This window comes from Nelumbo nucifera, chromosome 1 (genome assembly GCF_055504915.1).
Source record: "Nelumbo nucifera cultivar China Antique chromosome 1, China Antique-T2T, whole genome shotgun sequence".
NCBI classification, from domain to species: domain Eukaryota; kingdom Viridiplantae; phylum Streptophyta; class Magnoliopsida; order Proteales; family Nelumbonaceae; genus Nelumbo; species Nelumbo nucifera.
Genome location: NC_142649.1, coordinates 180,542,982 through 180,562,829, shown reverse-complemented (window position 1 = coordinate 180,562,829; position 19,848 = coordinate 180,542,982). Strand labels below are relative to the sequence as shown.

Here is a 19,848-nt window from a genome sequence, read left to right as displayed (position 1 = left end):
TGGACCGGACTCAACTGGACCACTCTCAGCATCCTTCACTTTGTTGTCTCTTGTGGCTTGTGGGTCTATTCCCCCTACTCTACAATTGAAGTACTCAACAGTTAATGACTTGATCATATTGATCAGGTAATACAGTTGGTTGATCCCATCCGTGAGAATGATAGATTTTAATATCAAACATTCAAATTGGACGGCCCAGATCATTCAAACATTCTTCTTAGAAGAAAAGGAGGTGCAAGGAGACAAAGACGGTGGATGATATGGAGAGAGAACTTTTAAAGAAAGAAAAGGGATGTAGTCCTTAATCCCCATTTGGTCCTCCACCGTTGGATACATCATATTCATACATGTACTTTTTGGACCATTATTTGATGGGCATCCAATGAAGTTGAACACTTGAATTGATAAAAGCTGCACAGTATCTTGTTGATACACCTGACCCAGTTACTGATTAATGGGCCTAAAGCTAAACTTCAGATGGGCCTCTAATTTAAATGCACCATGAAGCTTGTAACTTGATGGAGAGAATAAAAAAAAAAAAAAAAAAAATTCTAGTAAGTAGTAACAAAAGAGCAACACAGCCCTCAGCCCTAGAGTAGATTCAGTACATAAGTTCACGTTCACGATTTTTCATAAAAACTTTTCGTTGGGAACATACAACAACTAGGCATGGGAGTGATCGAGTGGAGAACACACAAATCCTTAGACCTTGGACCACAATATGTGGCTTACTGTTTATGGTTTTGAATGGAGTGGAAGTGGAGATGGAGGTATGAGGGAGTACCCAAAATGCCAAATTGGATTTAAATCATTTGACAATTGCATATCAGATTTTCCGTGCTGAGGTGCTTCTGTTTGATTGCTCCGTCGGCTTTTTCCTCTTCACTATTCACATCACGAGGAGCAGGAGTGTCTCTGTCTCGGTCTCTTTCTCTCTCTATATATATAGGGAAGGGACCTTGGCTTGGCCACATTGCACACCGTACCGTCGGTAGAGCGAGAGTCACAGTCCAGCAGAGACCAGAGGGTATCCCAAGACTCCATAATCTGCAGAGTTAAAGCGGTTAATCGGTTTCAATATTAGAAGAGCTAATTAAAGATTCGTTTACCCGAATCGAGACTCGAGACTAAACACATGCCATCATATCATCCCATCATCAATGATTTCTCGTTTTAACTTTTCCAAGGATAGGAGACAGAAAAACTGGAAAAGGGGTTGCGCCTGGGGCCTCGGGGGTTTGAACTTTTGAAGCAAAAAGAATAAAATTCTCGTCACAGTGAGAGAAGATTCGAAGAACAATAAATAAAGATCAGAATGTAAGAGAAATGAAGAGAAAGAGGTGGTGACTGGTGAGAGAGGAGAAGCAGTTTGAAGTTTGAAGAGAGATGGAAAGAATAGCAAAAGGTGGAGAGGAAGAAACAGAAAAGCAGGAATTTTTAGGGATAAAGTTGAAGCGCGGGATTTTGGTAGGGAAAAGAGGGGGCCCTTGTACTCCAGTACCCGCTTGGAAACTGGAGGATGCGCAGGATAACACCATCAAAGGCCCCCTCACGCTGCCCTCCACCGTCTCTGCTAGAAAGCTTGGTGCTAACCTCTGGGAGATTCAACAGCACCACCCGCTTCCCAGAATGAGCAAGGGAGGTGCTAGGCTTCGCCACCACAAGGACAAGCATCTTGAGCTTCCTATGCATTTGGTCGATCCTTCTCATAGTCCGCCAGACCAGGTTGAACGCTCACTCATTCACTTGCTTTCATCTTATAGGCTGTTTTGATTGCGTTAGTTGTTCTTTTCTATTTTCTATTTTCTTTTTCTTTTAATTCCTTGGGGTCTCTTGGGTTGCTGGATTTATCTGGGTTTTGTGGTTTTTTCCATTTCGTCTGCTTAACGAAAGGGAAGTATGTTTGCAGGATTCTTATTGATTGATATTTTGAATTTACTTTTCTTTAATTGCATGTCTTGTAGTCTTTCTTGGTTTTATGATTTTTCCCTCCTGTTCAATAAAATAAACAGAAAGGTTAATTGTTTTATTATTATTATTATTATTATTATTATTATTATTATTATTATTATTATTACTATTACTATTATTGTTATTATTATTCGGGTGGCGGGTTCATTGCATTTTGTTCATTTTAGTTCCGCTTATTAATTTTGGTTTATTTATTTTTTCCATATTTGAAAAATTGGCCTCTTAAGATAACATGTTCTTTACCTTCTGGTCTTCGAGTTCTTAGGGATTTTGATGCTTAATTTATTGTCTTTATGGTTGCCGCTGTTGTTTTGGCTGGTGTAACAATAAAAACAACAATTTTCTAAAGAAAGAAATCATATCAGTTAATTCTATGATTCATTTCATGGCTTTGGTCTCTTAGTTTTGTTCCTTTTATTAATTGTTTTGATGTTTCTAGCCTTGTAGGATACCCTTTGTGTTGTTTATTGATCTTAGTGAGTCTCTCTGTCAGGACTGGTACTGTAATTATCTTTGATGCCCAATTGATAAGAAAAATTGTAGATTTTGGTCTTATTACATTGGGAAGTAGAGGACTAGATGGAATAACTGTTTTCTGCTTTGTGGTTGAGAAATTAAAATTTCAATTTCTACCTCAGGATGGTGCAAACTATGGTTTTTAATGTTTCCAATTTGGCACTTGGACCTGTAGAGGTTTCTGTTCTCAACTGTCTGTGATTCCTCAAGTTGTTCAAATTGTCTTCAATTGAGAACTTGGTTGATTGAGTCTACCCCTTTGCCCTAATGATTTGGCTAACTACTTCCTAAACTGCATATTACCAACAAGAAGGAAAACCATATATTACCTTAGCATTCCAAACTACGGATAATGTTTTTTGAGGCTAAAAGGAAAAGTTCTAGCATGGGGAAAATTTTCAGCAATCTGTAATTGAAAGTAGGGGCACAACTTGGCCATGCTCAATTTTGGCTTCACCTGAACACACTCAATCTTAAGGTCAAGTGTTATGGGCCCGGGCGTAGGATCACATCACGGGTCGGTCCACAGGGAGAACCTCCTGTTTTCCCTTGTTCCTCCCTTTCCTTGAGGAACCTATCTTGGCGCCCTAATGGTGATTTGTCCAAGAGATCACCCTAACTCTCCTTTACTCCTTTCTTGACCGAAAATTTGATGCCTTTATTCTTTAATTCTAGCTCCTTAAATAGGAGATTACAAGAGGTAGGGATACTCCTTATTGGATTCAACTTCTTACAAATAAGATCCCTATCTTGGGAAGGATAAGACTCCCTAGATAAATCAAACTCCTACTATAAGACTCCCTATTAAACCTTATCGGACTAGATAAATGAGAAAAACAAATAAGATAACTGTGAAAGATAAGATGAAATAAGTTGTGGCCTAATCCTACGTGGACTCCTGTGTGGACACTTCGTTACTGCTGTTGTTGCTGCCTACGACGGTATTTCTTCCCAACGAATGCATCCGCAACATTACACCCCTCCGGGACTACGAGCTTGTCCTCAAGCTCGGGATATGTGTCCTGTAGTTCAGTGAAGGGCATCCAGGTGGCTTCGGCTGATGGAAAGTTGTCCCATTCCACAAGGACCTCGAGGACACCCCGATTGATTCTGGAGCGGATGAGGGCCCGGGGTTGGAGGATGAGCTTGTCGTCTTTGAGGGGCGGCAGAGCGGGTACCTGGTCTGGTGGATCTCCTGTGAATGGCTTGAGCAAGGAAACGTGAAAGATATCATGGATTTTGCTGTTCACCGGTAGCTCAAGCTGGTATGCAACTGGGCCGATCCGCCGTAAAACCTTGAACGGTCCATGGAATTTAGGAGCCAGTTTGGGAGCAGCCTGCTGTCTCAAGGATCGTTGTCGGTAGGGCTGGAGCTTCAACCACACAAACTGACCTGGTTCAAACGTTAGCTCCCGTCAATGCTGGTCATAGGTGTGCTTCATGCGTAATTGCGCTTGTTGCAGGCAGAGAGAGACTTCAGCCAGGAGGGCATCACATTCTTGGAGGGAACGGTCAATCTCGTGCAGTCGAGTCGATCCAGGCTCGTATGATAGCAAGCGAGGAGGATCTCGGCCGTAGACTACTTGGAAGGGTGTCATGCCCAAGGACGAGTGATAGGCCGTGTTGTAACAATATTCGGCCCAGGGAAGCCAATCCACCCACTGTCGCGGTCGGTCCCCTACAAAACAGCGGAGGTACATTTTGATCGTGCTGTTGACTGTTCCCATTTGGCCGTCTGTCCGAGGATGATAGGCGGAGGAGAAGGCCAAGGTCGTACCATGTAATCGGAATAGTTCCTTCCAGAAGGTACTGGTAAAAATGGGGTTCCTGTCGCTGACGATGGATTCCGGTAATCCATGTAGACAGAAAATGTGTAAAGAAAATGTGGGCGACTGAAATGGCACTGTATGGGTGTGCCATAGGGATGAAGTGGGCATATTTAGAGAAACGATCCACCACAACGAACAAAACCGACTTCCCTCCCACCTTGGGTAGTCCCTCAATGAAATCCATGGATATATCCACCCAAATCTGCGTAGGAATTGAGAGGGGCTGAAGAAGGCCGGCTGGATGTAGGTTCTCCCATTTATGTTGTTGGCACGTGGGGCAGTTGTTGATGAAGTCCCGGATAGAAGTTTTCATTCCTGGCCAATGGAAATCCGCTCGGATACGATGTAGTGTCTTTTGAATGCCCTCGTGAGTGGAGTTATGTATACCGGAGATGACTGTGGGGATGGAGGAAGAATCAACCGGAAGGTATATACGTCCTTTGTAAAGTACTAGCTCATCGTGAATGGACCAATTGTAGTCGGTTGTCCCGGACTGTATCTTTTGAACAAGGTCTCTCCATTCCGGTGATTGTGGCAGCGTGTGCCGAATGTATTCCAGTAGGGTGACTCGGGGTTGTGAAATCGCATGAAGGAGCATATTGTCTTCTTCTTGGCGAGACAAGGCATCTGCGGCATGGTTTAAGGATCCCGCCTTGTAGTCCACCCGAAAATCAAAACCAAGCAGTTTGCTGACCCAATGCTGTTGCAGCGAAGTGGTAAGCCATTGCTCCAACAAATATTTAAGGCTGTAGTGGTCCGTCTTGACGACGAAGGACCTTCCCCATAAGTATGGCCGCCAGTGTTGTACTACCTTGGCCAACCCAATCAGTTCGCGTTCGTAGGTGGGTAATTTAAGATGGCGGTCCGCCAGTTTGCGACTGAAGAAGGCGACCGGGTGCCCTTGTTGCTGTAGTATGGCGCCTATGCCGGAGCCGGATGCATCGCATTCAACTGTGAACTCGAGGTCAAAGTTTGGCAACTGCAAGACTGGTGTGGAGGAGAGGGCTTCTCTTAAACTCGCAAAGGCTGCATCGGTTGCCTTATCCCAATGGAAGGCATTTTTCTTGAGCAGATCGGTTAGTGGGGCTGCCAGAAGTCCGTAATTTTGTACAAACTTGCGGTAGTAACCCGTCAACCCTAGGAACCCGCGGAGAGCCTTGGCGGGCTGTGGTTTGGGCCATTCTTTGATAGCCTGAGTCTTGGAGTCGTCCACCTTGACCCCTTGCCCGCTGATCACATGTCCTAAGTAAAGGACCCGGCGTTCCCCAAAGGAGCATTTGGATCGCTTAAGGAAGAGTTTGTGCTGGCGCAGGAGTTCAAAAATGGTCCGCAAATGTTGCACGTGTTCTACCCACGACTTGCTATAAACTAGGATGTCATAAAAAAAATACTAAGACAAATCTGCGGAGGTGGGATTGAAATACCTCGTTCATCAGAAACTGGAATGTGGAAGGAGCGTTGGTGAGGCCGAATGGCATGACTATGAATTCAAAATGGCCATGATGTGTTCTGAAGTTCGTTTTCTCCACGTCTTCGGAAGTCATTCGGACCTGAAAGTAACCTGACCGGAGGTCTAATTTTGAGAAGTATTGGGTTCTATGGAGTTCGTCCAATAGCTCATCTACGATGGGGATAGGAAATTTATCCTTGACTGTCCGGTTGTTAAGCTCTCTGTAGTCCACACAAAATCTCCAAGTCCCATCTTGCTTGGGTACCCAACAGAACCGGCGAGGAGAAGGGGGAGCGGCTAGGACGAATGATTCCCTGCTGCATCATATCCGTACACTGCCTTTCTATTTCATCCTTCTGTCGGTGTGGGTAGCGATAGGGCCAGACGAAGACGGGGTTCGATCTAGTTATCGGAGGGATCCGATGATCGCAAGCTCTGGAGGGTGGAAGCCCCTTGGGTTCTTGGAATACAATAGAGAAATCCGTGAGGAGCCTCTCCATATCTGCTGCGCGCATATTCTCGCCCTGAAGTGTATGAAACTGCGTTTTTGCCCTTATCCTGGTTCCTTGCCAGGTAACTGGTTTTCCATTCAGGTGGAATCTCATTGTTAGGTCGCTGAAATCCCATAAGATTGGTCCTAGAGTGATCAGCCACTTGACTCCTAGGACGATGTCGAACTCATCGAAGGACAACACAAATAGATCAGCAAAGAAGGATTCCGATTCGACCTGAATTTTGGTGTTCTTGCAGATTCCGGGGCTGTGAACTCTTTCCCCGTTTGCCACGGCTACCTGTAGTTGTGGCCTGATTTCCATAGGTAACTCTAACTGGCGTGCTGCCTGCTCATTGACAAAGTTGTGCGTGCTTCCTGAGTCAACGAGGATGCATATTGGTTTTTCCGCTACCTGCGCCCTCAGTTGCATGGTCTGTGAGGTTTTTATCCCTGTGATTGCGTGAAGGGAGATCTCGGGTTCTGATGCTGCGGGTTCATCCTCGTCCTCTTCCTGTTCGTCTACCAGAAGACAGAATAGACTCTTGCATCTGTGCCCGACGGAATACAAATCATCGCAGTTAAGGCATTGCCCCCTTGCACGACGCTCTGCCATCTTGGCTCGGGACTACCGTCTAATGGGTGGTGCTGTCATGCTGCTCCCCATGCTTGATGCCGTCCTGGAAGTGTTACTGGCAGGTGGCCTCTGTTCCCTGCTGGATACTGAAGAAAGGGACACTCCGGTTGTCTTCGAAGGTGCCCAGGTCGTTGCCAGCTGACCTACACTGAAGGTCTCACGGGTGAGTTGCAGTTTGCGCTTGAAGGCATGTGCTAGGTTCATGGCTGTGACCAGGTTGGGAGGGTGTTGCATCTCCACGTCCACCCTTAGGGGTTCTGCCAACCCCGCGGTGAACATATCTACTTGCTGATCTGGTCGTACCGAGGCTGCCCTGGCGAGAAGGGTTTGGAATTGTCGTTGGTATTCAGCCACGGTTCCACTTCGCTTGAGGTTAATTAATTTGCCCAGCGGGTTGCTCGTCAACGGAGGTCCAAACCTGAGGAGGCAGTAAGATTTAAACTGTCCCCAACTAAGCCCGGGTTCTTCCTGCTCCAGACGGTAGAACCAGAGTTGTGCCTCTTCCGTTAGGTGGAAGGCGGCCAAACTGACCTTGTCTCTGTCATCTGTGCGCTGGTTGCAAAAGAACTGTTCGTAGCGATATAACCATCCCAACAGATCTCCGGTTCCGTTGTAACACGAAAATTCTAGTCGGCTATACTTGGGAACAACCGTGGCTGCCGGGGCGGCGGTCTGTTGTTCGTCGGACGTCTCTGCCCAGTCTGGTCAGCGGTTCCCTTAGAGTTCCTTTCCCTGTTCGAGAAATATGATTCCAGCAAGCGTCGCAGCTCCCGGACATCGTCTTTGACCTCACGAACCTCCACGCTGGTTTCCACGAGCCTATGCTCTAGTTCGTGGACCCTGGATGATAGCTGCTCCAGATCTCCCATGACGGTAGGCTCTGATACCAAGATGTTATGGGCCCGGGCGTAGGATCGTGTCACGGATCGGTCCACGGGGAGAACCTCCTATTTTTCCTTGTTCCTCCCTTTCCTTGAGGAACTTATCTTGGCGCCCTAATGGTGATTTGTCCAAGAGATCACCCTAACTCTCCTTTACTCCTTTCTTGACCGAAAATTTGATGCCTTTATTCTTTAATTCCAGCTCCTTAAATAAGATATTACAAGAGGTAGGGATACTCCTTATTGGATTCGACTTCTTACAGATAAGATCCCTATCTTGGGAAGGATAAGACTCCCTAGATAAATCAAACTCCTACTATAAGACTCCCTATTAAACCTTATCGGACTAGATAAATGAGAAAAACAAATAAGATAACTGTGAAAGATAAGATGAAATAAGCTGTGGCCTAATCCTATGTGGACTCCTGTGTGGACACTTCGTTACTGCTGTTTCTGCTGCCTGCGGCGGTATTTCTTCCCAACGAATGCATCCGCAACATCAAGTTGAGTGGGCATTTTCAAACTTGGGTTGATGCATTACCACTTTAGGGGACCCAAGCCTGTAGATTTATAATATGTAGGACATTATAGTGGAACCACCACCAACTGTTGTTAAAAGGTAGACATGCATCTCATTAAAGGAACTTTGGTCTGGTGATCACAAATTTAAAATGAGATAGCTATATAGTCATTTACAAACTTCAAGTCTGGGAAAAACCTTTCAAATATATCTCAAAGGGTGAATTCTTCCATGTGCATGTAAAACTGTGAAAACATAAAGAATTAAAGTGTTTAGGAATCAGAGCATCTCTGCAACTCTTTAGACATGGAAAAATGTGACTATTAATTCTCAGATCTCTCTAATGTACTTTTAGACACTATTTGGTTGCACGTAAAGTGGCTGCAGAAAATGAACATTTTTGAAAAAGTAAATATTAAACTACTAATTTTAAGAAAATGACATTTCTTTTAATTTTCCACAAGTTATTTTTTGTTTTCTTGATTCATATCTTGTAGACACTTGTATATTTCTCAACTATTCAGTTTTCTTTTCAGAGTTAAGTGAAACACCAGGACAATTAGGAATATGACTCATCGTCGTAATACCATTTTCCAAGGCAATCATTTATTCTTTCATTTTGTGTGCAACCAAATACAGCTTTAGTTCATTCGAAAGAAGTTGTAATATGTGACACAAGTAATCATCCTTACCCAAATCAACCTGGTTTACTACTGCTTAGCTGATGTCTTGCTGTTCTTGGGTTGCATATGAACCTACTACCCTACTGGAAGCAACTAATAAATGTATTTTAAGGTTATGCATCATTCAAGAAAAGAAAAGGTTCATATAACTAATCATTAGCTTGTTTCTCTTACAGCCAGAAAGTGCTAGTAGTCTGAGGAGGCATGTTGCAGTATCATTGATGCAGCACCATCAATCAATTGAAATGAACGCCTGTGCTTTACAGCCTCTATCTCCTGCTAGTTATTGTAGTTCAATGGAGGTAAATATCCACATATGCTGTTTACTTTTTATTTTCTTCATTCTTTCCTTTTCATAGGTAAATGTCTTTTGAATTTTGATAAAAAAAAATGATGGCTGTTTTAAAATGTGGAGGTGTGACAAGAGGCATTACACTACCTAGAGGCGTGAGGTGTACTTCAGAACGTAAGAGGCATAAGCCTCCCGAACACAAGCCTCCTTGAGAGGACGGAGATGAGGAGGAAAAGGGGGGAGAGGAGGAAGAAGAGGAAAGAGGATCTCATTTTACTTTATTTTTAATAAAAATATTTTATATTAAGAAGAATGAAGATGCATATGAACCTTCCCTTCCCTTTTTCTTTTCTTTCTTTTCTCTTTTTTACTTTTCTTTCTTTTTCTTTCCCTTCCTTTTCTTTTCCTTTCATTTATTTTTCTTTCTTTTTTGTCTTTTTGTATGAGGTGCATGAGGGGCGCCTTTAGCATGCCTCATGAAAAAGGTGTATGAGGCGTATGCCTCTTGCACCTGAGCCATACGCCTCTGGCATACACCTCAAGGCGTTTTAGGGGTGCGTTGTCTGGAGGCACGCCTTCCATACCTTTTAAAACACTGGAAATGATATATATTAAGGGTTTTGGGAATTCCAAATTACAATTCGAAAATTAGTTTTATTAACTAAATCAAGTCCAGTGTGACAAAAACAAGTTTGGTATGCTTTTCTTTTCTTTTTTCCATTGCACTCAAATTTGCTTGTGTTGGCTCAACCTATACAAAATGCGACCCTTTGGTTGAAAATTGATGCTGGAGTCATCTAAAATGAGTTCCATGTAGACATACATTACTTATTTTGCCCTCTCAAGCAAGTTGGTGATGTTATGGAGAAATGTGGATACTTCGTTGCCATTCCCAGTTTGCCCCTAGCCTGAAACATTGATCTAGTCCAATAAAGTTAGGAAAATATGACTTTATATCCAGAATTTCTGTTTTTGATTCCTACATGCAAGGAGTATGTAGCATAACCACATTCTCTGTCTAGGAAATAAAACTAAAATGAGGGGGAAATTGTGTGCAGGAATTAGCAATATATTTTGTGGTTGATCATCCAATTAGGAAAAACAAATTATGTTGATTTGCTGATTCTTTGAGTAATATATGGCAGCATAGTTTAGTCTTTCCTTTGTCCAGTAGATGATAGAGCATGATTAGGCAGGAACTAGCAATATGTTGGTTTGCTGATCAGTGAATTGTTTATGACCTTGGAAGATATAATTTACTGAGTTGCTTCAGAAATTTCAAGTTTTGCATGATTGAAGTTTGTTATTCTGTTGGTCATCGATTTGGGAAGTAACAATATTTCTTAATTCATGGGATTCCAATGTTTATGGCAGTAGTTATGTTCGTGATTCATTTTCCTGTTATTTTTGTTTAATCAATCTATTCTGCTTATTTGTATTCTGCATGTGGGTTTCACCCATTCTTTCTTTTTGTTAATGAATTGGGACATTCCAGTTCAAATTAAGTCCAGTCTACCTGTTTGGAGCCCGGGTCTGCATTGATGCTATTGGTTCTCATTCTTGCAATCCCAATTCTTCTGGACCATGTTCTCTGCTTGAGGGGCTGTGAACTTAAAAGACTTTAGGTCCATAAGTCTTCTTAACATTTGAGGAAGCAACATGAAAATTTAGTAGTCGCTCAAGATTGAACAGACATTTAAAAGGAGAAGAAAAAAATAAGAAAATAAGAGGGAGAAAAGAGAGAGAGAGAGAGATTTTGATAAAAGAGAGTTGGGTTGATGTTTGAAACAGCTGCCCCCCTCTTAAATTTATATACATAGTATCATACTTGTAAAAGGACTGAATTGCTTACATGGCAAGATAAGATAAGATAAGATAAGGCTGAAAAAAGACTAATCCTAATCTTATAAAAGACTAGTTCTAATCTTATCATAAAGAACTCATCCTAATCATAACTTATTGCGGACATACGAACAGTGGGGACCACCTTAGTGGGGTCCACATTAATGTTCTCTACAAATTTTAATAAAAAGACATGTATATATATGATAAAAATATTTGAAAAAATTGTTGTATCTTTTGTTTTCTTTATATAGATCTGTGATGTTTCCTTTTAATAATTTGTTAAATTTTACAGAAATTAAATCGGATCGGATCATATTTGAATTTCCGACATCCTTAATGGATTTGAATTTGACCCAATCCATTTGCATCCTTAAATCTTTGAAAGGTTTATTATAGACCCCCATCTAGAGGTGATAAGGACTCTTAGGCAAGGTTTAAAATGTCAGTTTTGGAGGAAATGTTGATAGCCCAAATATTAGAAACATGTTGGAAATGTCAGAAATACTGTATGGAAATATTGTAAAAATTATAGACATGGTCAAAACATTGTAAAATATGCAAAATATAGATTGATATTTTATGAAATGATAAAAGGAGCATGGGTGCACCTTTTTAAATTATTATCTCATTCAAAATCATTAAACAAAGTTAAGAAACTAAGGTTATAGACAGAAGAATACATTCTGAAGTTATCCTATGAACAAAATAATCTATTACACAAACAAAAGCTAATATTTTAACTTCATGTTTAAAATGGTTGTAATAGATCAACCAAATAATCTATTACACAAACAAAAACTAATATTTAACTTCATGTTTAAAATGAATATTGAGCTAGCTCAAAGTGGTAGTCATGTAAGTTAGGTAGGTAATAACATTGTTATTCCACATATCTACAATATTAGCACCAACTTATGTTATAGTACTATATCTTGTACTCCACATAGTGAGGGTGGGCCTTGGTGCAATGGTTAGGTTGTTCCATTGCAACCTGAGTGACCAGGGTTCAAATCTTGGAAACAACCTCTTTGTATGTGTAGGGGTAAGGCTGCGAAAATCTGTCCCTCCTCAGATCCTGCATTGGTGGAAGCCTTGTGCACCTGGCAGTCCTTTTTTCTTGTACTCCACATTGTGCTGGTAGTGTTCACTGGGGAATATGTTCATTCCAGTATCAGTGTCACACATATCAACCCAATAGATTCTTTGAAAAAAAATAATTTTATTTTTAAATTGACAAATACCAACAATTTTGTACTCTGCTTGTGCATTTCACTCATTCTTCCTTTTGTCAATAAATTGCTTATGACCATGGAAGATATAATTTACTGAGATATTTTGGAAGTCTACTCAAAATTTTCTTGTCAGATTCCATTTGGAGCTTCAAGCCTTCAAGTAGACCTCTTACTTGAGAAAGTCCCTTGTCAAGCAGATATATCTGTTTGTCAGATTATTAGCCATCTAACCATACTTGAATGTATAATTACCCAAAAAAAAAGGGAAAATCTCTTAAAATACCCCCAAGTTTTAGGAAATTGACTTACTCTACCTCTACTGTTTAGAAATTGCCTTAAAAGTACCCCCAGGTATTTTACTCATCATTCTTTAAATTTTCAAAATGAAACATTTGAACAAACCTGCTGTTAACGGAAATGCAGGCACCAAACTTGTCATCCCACACCCCTGGCCATCATCTCTTCCAGTTTTACAATTCAGCTTTACCATCAGCAGTGCTGAATGATAAACATCAAATGGCATTTGAAACCAGAAATGCAGTTCAAACTTGTAAACAAAGCCCACAAATGCTCAAACCAAGAGACACAAAAAAGGGATTGAGAAGGTATCAACAAATGCTCAAACCAAGCTTTGGGATGGTCCATTAATGGCGTTCCAGGTTTGCAACAGTAGAGGTGTTGTTGAAAATTTGAATCTGTTGAGTTTTATTTTGAAACTTTGAAGAACAATGGAGGGCAAAATCAATCACAAAAGGATAATATTGGGATTTAAGAAATTCTATACATCACGTGATGTCACATGTGAACAGATTGTAATGGAACACCATTAATGGACAGGGGAGGATTTAGTCGATTGCCAGAAAACTTGGGGGGTACTTTTTTTTGATAAGTAAAGAGTCATATTCTATTAATTCAAAGATCGGTTACATGAAAATCCCCTTAGGGAGGTGCGAGGTGCTGCCTCTCCATACAGAAAACACAAAAACTACATCAAGAAGTGCATGACTGTTACAAAAGACAAATTATAGTTGCACCCCGAACAATGTTTCCCTGTTTGTCCCTTGTTTTGCCAAGACATCAGCAAATGCATTAGTTGATCTCCTAACCCACTGTTCTGTTACAGACATATTCCTTGTCAGCCATTTGAATTTCTTTATCTCATTCTTGTAGTCCCACGTGACATTCTTCGGATTATTTAACCAGTTCACCACTGTCTTAGAGTCCCCTTCAACCAAAAGCTGCTCCACACCCATTTCTTTTGCAAGAATTATTCCTTGTATTGCAGCTAATAGCTCTGCCCGAATAGAGTTACCAACACCTAAAGGGCCAGAGTATAGTAAAACAGCCTCTCTAGGCTCATTCCTCAGTACACCTCCCAAACCAGAGGGATCCGGGTTGCCCTGGCTACTTCCATCAAAATTCAGCTTCAAAGAACCATGAGAAGGGGGGACCCAACTTGTCGTTACCTTTATCTTTGAGGAGTAACAACTTGCTACTGATGATAACCAATCCCTCCAATAGTCAGTAAAGGAGAAATGATCAAACAAATCCAGAGTCTTTAACCAATGTATTGCCTTATACAAAATGCAGTCCTTCAAGGCCTAACTGCTTCTCCCCTTTTCCTAGAAGATCCTGGCATTTCTTTCTTCCCAAACTGTCCATAACAAGGCTGCTTGTGCACACCTCCACATTTTCCTTCCTCTTTTATGGGGCCAATAGAACATAGAAGGGTTAAAGATTGTACTTGCTTCTGTTGGCATATCCTATCTACACCCAAACAATGATAGAAGTCAAACCCAAAGCTCTGCAGTGACACTACAAGATAAAAATAAGTGATAATAGTCCTCACCATGAGATCTGCAAAGAGTGCACCAGTTTGGAGAAATACATAGGAAGGGTCTTCTCTTTTGTAGGTTTTTCATCGTGCTTACTTTACCATGTGACACTTCCCAACACAAAGCCATAACCTTGGGGGGAACCGATCTACACCAGATTTCTTTGGAAGGGAAACTTTGTCGAGAGGAGGTTTGGCACAGAAAATTAAAAAAGGAGCCATAAGAAAAAGACCCATTAGGGTGAATGGCCCAAATCCTCTTATCAGGCTTCAAAGGATCTAACCAAACCTTATCGAGGAGACCAAGAAGAGCAAACAAACAATCAATTTCTCCTCCCTTAACCCTCTACGGAAACCAAAGTCCCAAGACAAAGACAACAAATTTAAAATTGAAGGAAGAAATTTTGAAATCACCTCTTTTTTATACAAGGAAATAGAGTACAAGGACGGAAAAAGGTCTTTTAGGGGAAGATCTCCCGCCCAAATGTCCTCCCAAAACCGAATAGAGTTACCAGAACAAGCATAATACCTTATACAACTTAGGAACTGCGGAAGAATTTTGTGAATTGCTTTCCAAGGTGTTGCTAGGTTAGCCCTCCTTGAAGCACCAACATCCCATCTACTCTCTGAGCATCCATGAATACTCTTCACCACTTCATGCCACAACCTATCTCCATAGGCCACCTCCACAACCACTTCCCTAACAAGGCTGAATTCTTCTTAAGCACATTCCCAAGCCCTAATCCTCCTTCCTCTTTGCTTCTACCCACAACCTCTCAACTGATTAAGTGGTCTTTTTTACCTTCTCCCGGTTCCCAAAGAAAATCTCTCATTAATTTTTCCAATTTCTTCGCTTCCCTAGATGGTATCCTAAAGACAAAGAGGTAGTAAGTAGGTAGGTTCGCAAGGGTAGCTCTTATCAAGGTGATCCTCCCACCCAAAGAGATGTAATTTTTCTTCCACACAACTAATCTCTTTTCAAACTTCTCTATAACTGTGGTCCAGAACCTATTCTCCCTAGGGTTTGCCCCTAAGGCAGCCCTAAATAGGACAAAGGCCAAGTAGAAATGGAGCACTGAAGACAATCTGCAATAGCCTCAACCTTCTCAAAGTCCAGATTGACTCCAGCAATTCTGCTCTTTTCTAAATTGATTTTCAAATTGGACACTCCTTCAATGGCTTTAATCAATTCTTTCAAGTTTCCCACCTTCTCACTAAAACCACCACCACCACAGAAGATCATTAAGTCATCCGCAAACTGCAAATGAGTTACTGGAATTTGGTTTGTGCCTATTCTCCATCCCTTTATCACATCTTCCCTATCAGCCCTTGTGATAATTTCACTGAACACATCAGCTATCAAGGTAAAGAGAAAAGGTGAAAGTGGATCCCCTTGTCTAATACCCCTACTAGCTGGAAAAAAATCCCTTACCACCCCATTTACTAAGATGGAGTAGTGACAAGAGCTAACACAACCAAACATCCAACCACACCGTCTTTCCCCAAACCCACACTTCCTCAAAACCTTTACTAAGAACTGTCAATCCACCAAACCATAGGCTTTCTCAAGATTGAACTTACAGACAAAGCCTCTTTGCTTAGACCTCTTCATCTCCTCCACACTTTCATTGGCAACTAGGGTCTGATCAATTATCTGTCGTCCTTGGATAAATGCCCCTTGGGCCTGACTAATAATGATGGCCCAAGCTTTGGGATGGTCCATTAATGGCATTCCAAGTTTGTAATGGTAGAGGTGTTGTTGAAAATTTGGATCTGTTCTGTTTTATTTTGAAACTTTGAAGAATAATGGAGGGAAAAATCAACCACAAAAGGGTAATATTGGGATTTAAAAAATTCTATACATCATGTGATGTCACATGTGAACGGATTGTAATAGAGCACTAATGGACAGGGGAGGATTTAGTCAATTGTCAGAAAACTTGAGGATGCTTTAAGGCAATCTTTAAACAGTAGGAGTAGAGTAAGTCAATTTCCTAAAACTTAGGGGTATTTTAAGAGATTTTCCCAAAAAAAAACATAGTTGAATGTATGTATCCAACTTTTATAGTTCTATCATCATCCATAAAATGGATTTACCAAAATCTTGCAACCGTGCAATCTTTACCATTTACCATCAAATGTCTAACAATTACACCCTATTTGTACCAAATATATAACTCATTATACCTTTTCCTTGTAGGTGGCGGCTTATAACCCTCCTCTTACTCCTACTAGTTCTTTGGACATTAAGGGAAGGGTTGGGGAATCAGGGTATAGTCTTAAAACTTCTACAGAGTTGCTAAAAGTATTGAACCGGATCTGGAGCCTGGAGGAACAGCATGCATCCAGTATATCATTGGTAAAAGCACTGAAAATTGAGCTGGACCATGCTCGGACCCGGATCAAGGAGTTGCTAAAAGAACAGCAAACAGATAGACATGAAATGGATGAACTAATGAAACAAATTGTAGAGGAAAAACTAGTTAGAAAGAGCAAGGAGCAGGATCGCATCAAGGCTGCAGTTCAGTCTGTGAGGGATGAGCTAGAAGATGAGAGGAAGTTAAGAAAGCACTCAGAGAACCTGCACCGTAAACTAGCTCGAGAGCTCTCTGAGGTGAAGACTGCCTTCTCAAAAGCTCTGAAAGAGCTAGAAAGAGAGGGGAAAGCAAGGGCACTATTGGAAGATCTGTGTGATGAGTTTGCTAGGGGAATAGGAGACTATGATCAGGAGGTGCGGTCCCTTAAACACAAGTTTGATATGGATCATAATGACAGGAATGGCCATGATCGGTTGATACTTCATATTTCTGAGGCATGGCTTGATGAAAGGATGCAGATGAAGCTTTCTGAAGTTCAGTCGGGTCTTGCTGAAAAGAACACAATAGTTGACAAGTTAAGCTTTGAGATAGAGACCTTCCTTCAAGCTAAACGATCTGGAAGTTCTAAGAGCAATGATATCTTATTTGCAAAAGATCCGAATTGTACCTTGCATCGCCATTCTCTTGAGTCCATTCACTTGAATGAGGCTACAAGTGCACCCCAAGATGTAGGTGATGAAGATTCTGTGAGTTGTGACTCACATTGTTTTGAACTAAACAAAGTTGTTGGCAACAAGAAAAACAATGGTTTCTCTAAGCCCAATGCAGAAGAAAATTTGAGAGATGTTGACAAAACAACAAAATGCTATCCTAATAAGAAGAAACTTGGGTCCCATGAAAGGACCAAAGGTTCACAAGTGCAGCTTGAAGAACAAATGCCTTGGGCAGCATCATGCAATGGAAATACCACCCTCATGGATGGGGAGTCCATGAAGGTGGGTGAAGATGCAAGCCTGGTAGAAATAAGCATTTCCCGTAAGTCAGAAATCTGTGAAGATACAGAAGATGGAAACCAAGAGAGAAAGAGTAAACGAGATGAGATTCGTAGATCCAACTCAAACAATGTGGTTGACAACTTGACTGGAAATCCATCACTGCTAGGAGGAAAATTTGGACCTGAAAATGATTGTAAGGAAGAACCATGCAGTGAATCTATATGTAAGGGTCATGCTAGTCCAGTACAACAATGGATTTCCAGATTTGCATCCCCAGATCTTGAGATATCAGAGCTTTCTTCGAAATGGCCAAGAGGTTTTAAAGGGAATACCTTGAAAGAAAAGCTGCTTGAAGCAAGGTTGGAGGGGCAGCACTCTCGTCTAAAAGCTTCTTCCAAAGGTTCCTCCTAGGTTATTTGGAAAAGTGGGTTCAACTTAGACTTGGATCCTCAGTTGTGTATAGTGACCATAGTACACGGATGAATGCTGCAGCCTGTAGTGATGCATTTTCTATTTATGCAGGATCTTTTTCTTAAATATATATATATATATATATATTATTTTTTTTTGGGAATTTCCTTGTGTATGTTAGAAATGCATTGCTATGGCATGGTTACACGGATAAAGTGGAAATCCCAGTGCAGCTGGAATTTGAATTACCACTAATATGCTCTTCTATGTCTTTGTTTTGTTTTAAAGCCCAACTTCCCTATAAATCCCTCTTTTTTTTGACTAACTGTTCTAACTCACTGATTCCTCATTGTGTGTTTTATTGATTTTGCAATCCTTAGACATGTAAAACTCTTTTTTTTCTTCCCTCATGTAGACTTTATATCCATGCTTCACTCAATCAACTTGAGAGCTGAAACAGGGAAGGTTTTTGAGTTGCTAATCAAAGAACAGAGGTTTCTGACTTTTTTTTTTCTCTTGACAAGGTAATGCGATAGTGCCAGCCTTTATTTGTGGTTAAAATTAAGCATTCCTTATTTTAAGCTGTTTGGTTTGAAGTAAAAAGTAGGGAAAGGGAGAGGCCTTTAAAAACCTTGTATAGGTTTTCCTACTTTTTCCTTCAAACCAAACATAGCCATAAGGACCTATCTCCTTTTTGCAGTTAAAAACTCAGCAGTATTCATAAGGGCATTTTAGCCATAAGGACTTATCTCCTTAAAAACTTAGCTTGGTTCTAATTGATATGCTTAGTCTAATCTAATGCACCCGAGTTGGTGCTTTTGATTATTCCTTTTTTTTTTCTGCTGGGTTGGACCAGGTTAGAAATGATCAACCAAATCACCCCTAGGCCCCAGCCTTAGCCAGGCCAAGAATGATCTTAACATAAAGACTTTTTTTTTGTCAGTCTATACATAAAGACTTTAACCCTCTAAAATATTGCATTTAAACCGATGGTAGAGGAAAGTTACTTTCAAAAAAAAAAAATCTACAAATAGAATCAGGTGGTTAAAAATCTAATTGAACCAAAATGTCGGAAAGAATTGATTTTCAGCACAGCGATAGCTATTGTTAGGAACCATTCAATGTTGGACCTGTCTTGATTAAGAATTATGGCAGTCCTGGATTCCCATAGTGCATCCCTTTCTTTAGGTATGCGCAACTCTTAACAGTCTAACTTATAAATAGAGAAGAAATTTAGGGCCCGTTTAGTTTGTAGGAATAGAGATGTGGAATTGGAATTGAAATGACCCATTCTGATTTCAACCATTTGATTGGGTGGAATCAGAATCCCATTCCCATTCTTGTTTGAATGGCATTCTCCCATTTAAGGGAATGGTCATTTCCTTCTCCTCTTTTAGAAATGAGATCTCATTCCAGATGATTTTAATTCCAATTTTAGCTCAGGAAGCAAACGAAACGGGCCCTTTATGTGAATATGAAATAATAGAAATACTGATTATAATTACTATTTATTTTTGTATATCTGTATGTATGTAATAATCTATGTAACAATCATATTGATACTTTGAACCATGCCCTACACCACTCATTTTGAGCATTGTGTCATTTGAAGCGGATCCATGGAAATGAGTGAGAATCAGAGAATGTATAATAGGGCATCAACATATAACTTAAAAAAGGAAAATGGATAGGGAACTTAGCGCGAGTAGATTAAGAATTTGTTAAAATTTGAACAGGTCCAGCCCAATTTGAATGGCTTGGGCCTTCTTGGCCAAAAGGCCCAGGCTATGTAAATTTTAGGAAATGAAAATGGAGAAAAGGATAAATCTACGATTAGGAGAGAGCAAGAAATAACCAAAAAACTGAATCAAACTAATAAAATCGAATAAAAAATTTTGGTTAATTGAACCAACCAGTTCAGTTTTGATTTGGTATTTTGGAAAA

At 40.8% G+C, this 19,848-nt stretch overlaps 1 protein-coding gene across 1 annotated transcript; it reads left to right on the top strand.

Annotated features, from left to right (window-relative positions):
• Positions 1 to 841: 841 nt before the first annotated feature.
• Positions 842 to 18,209, top strand: LOC104600284 (uncharacterized protein At5g41620). The gene is made up of 3 exons (XM_010263150.3): positions 842 to 1,725; positions 9,154 to 9,279; positions 16,381 to 18,209. Exons 1-3 carry the CDS (start codon positions 1,387 to 1,389, stop codon positions 17,902 to 17,904), a joined length of 1,989 nt encoding a protein of 662 aa, XP_010261452.1. The 5' UTR covers positions 842 to 1,386; the 3' UTR covers positions 17,905 to 18,209.
• Positions 18,210 to 19,848: the final 1,639 nt, after the last annotated feature.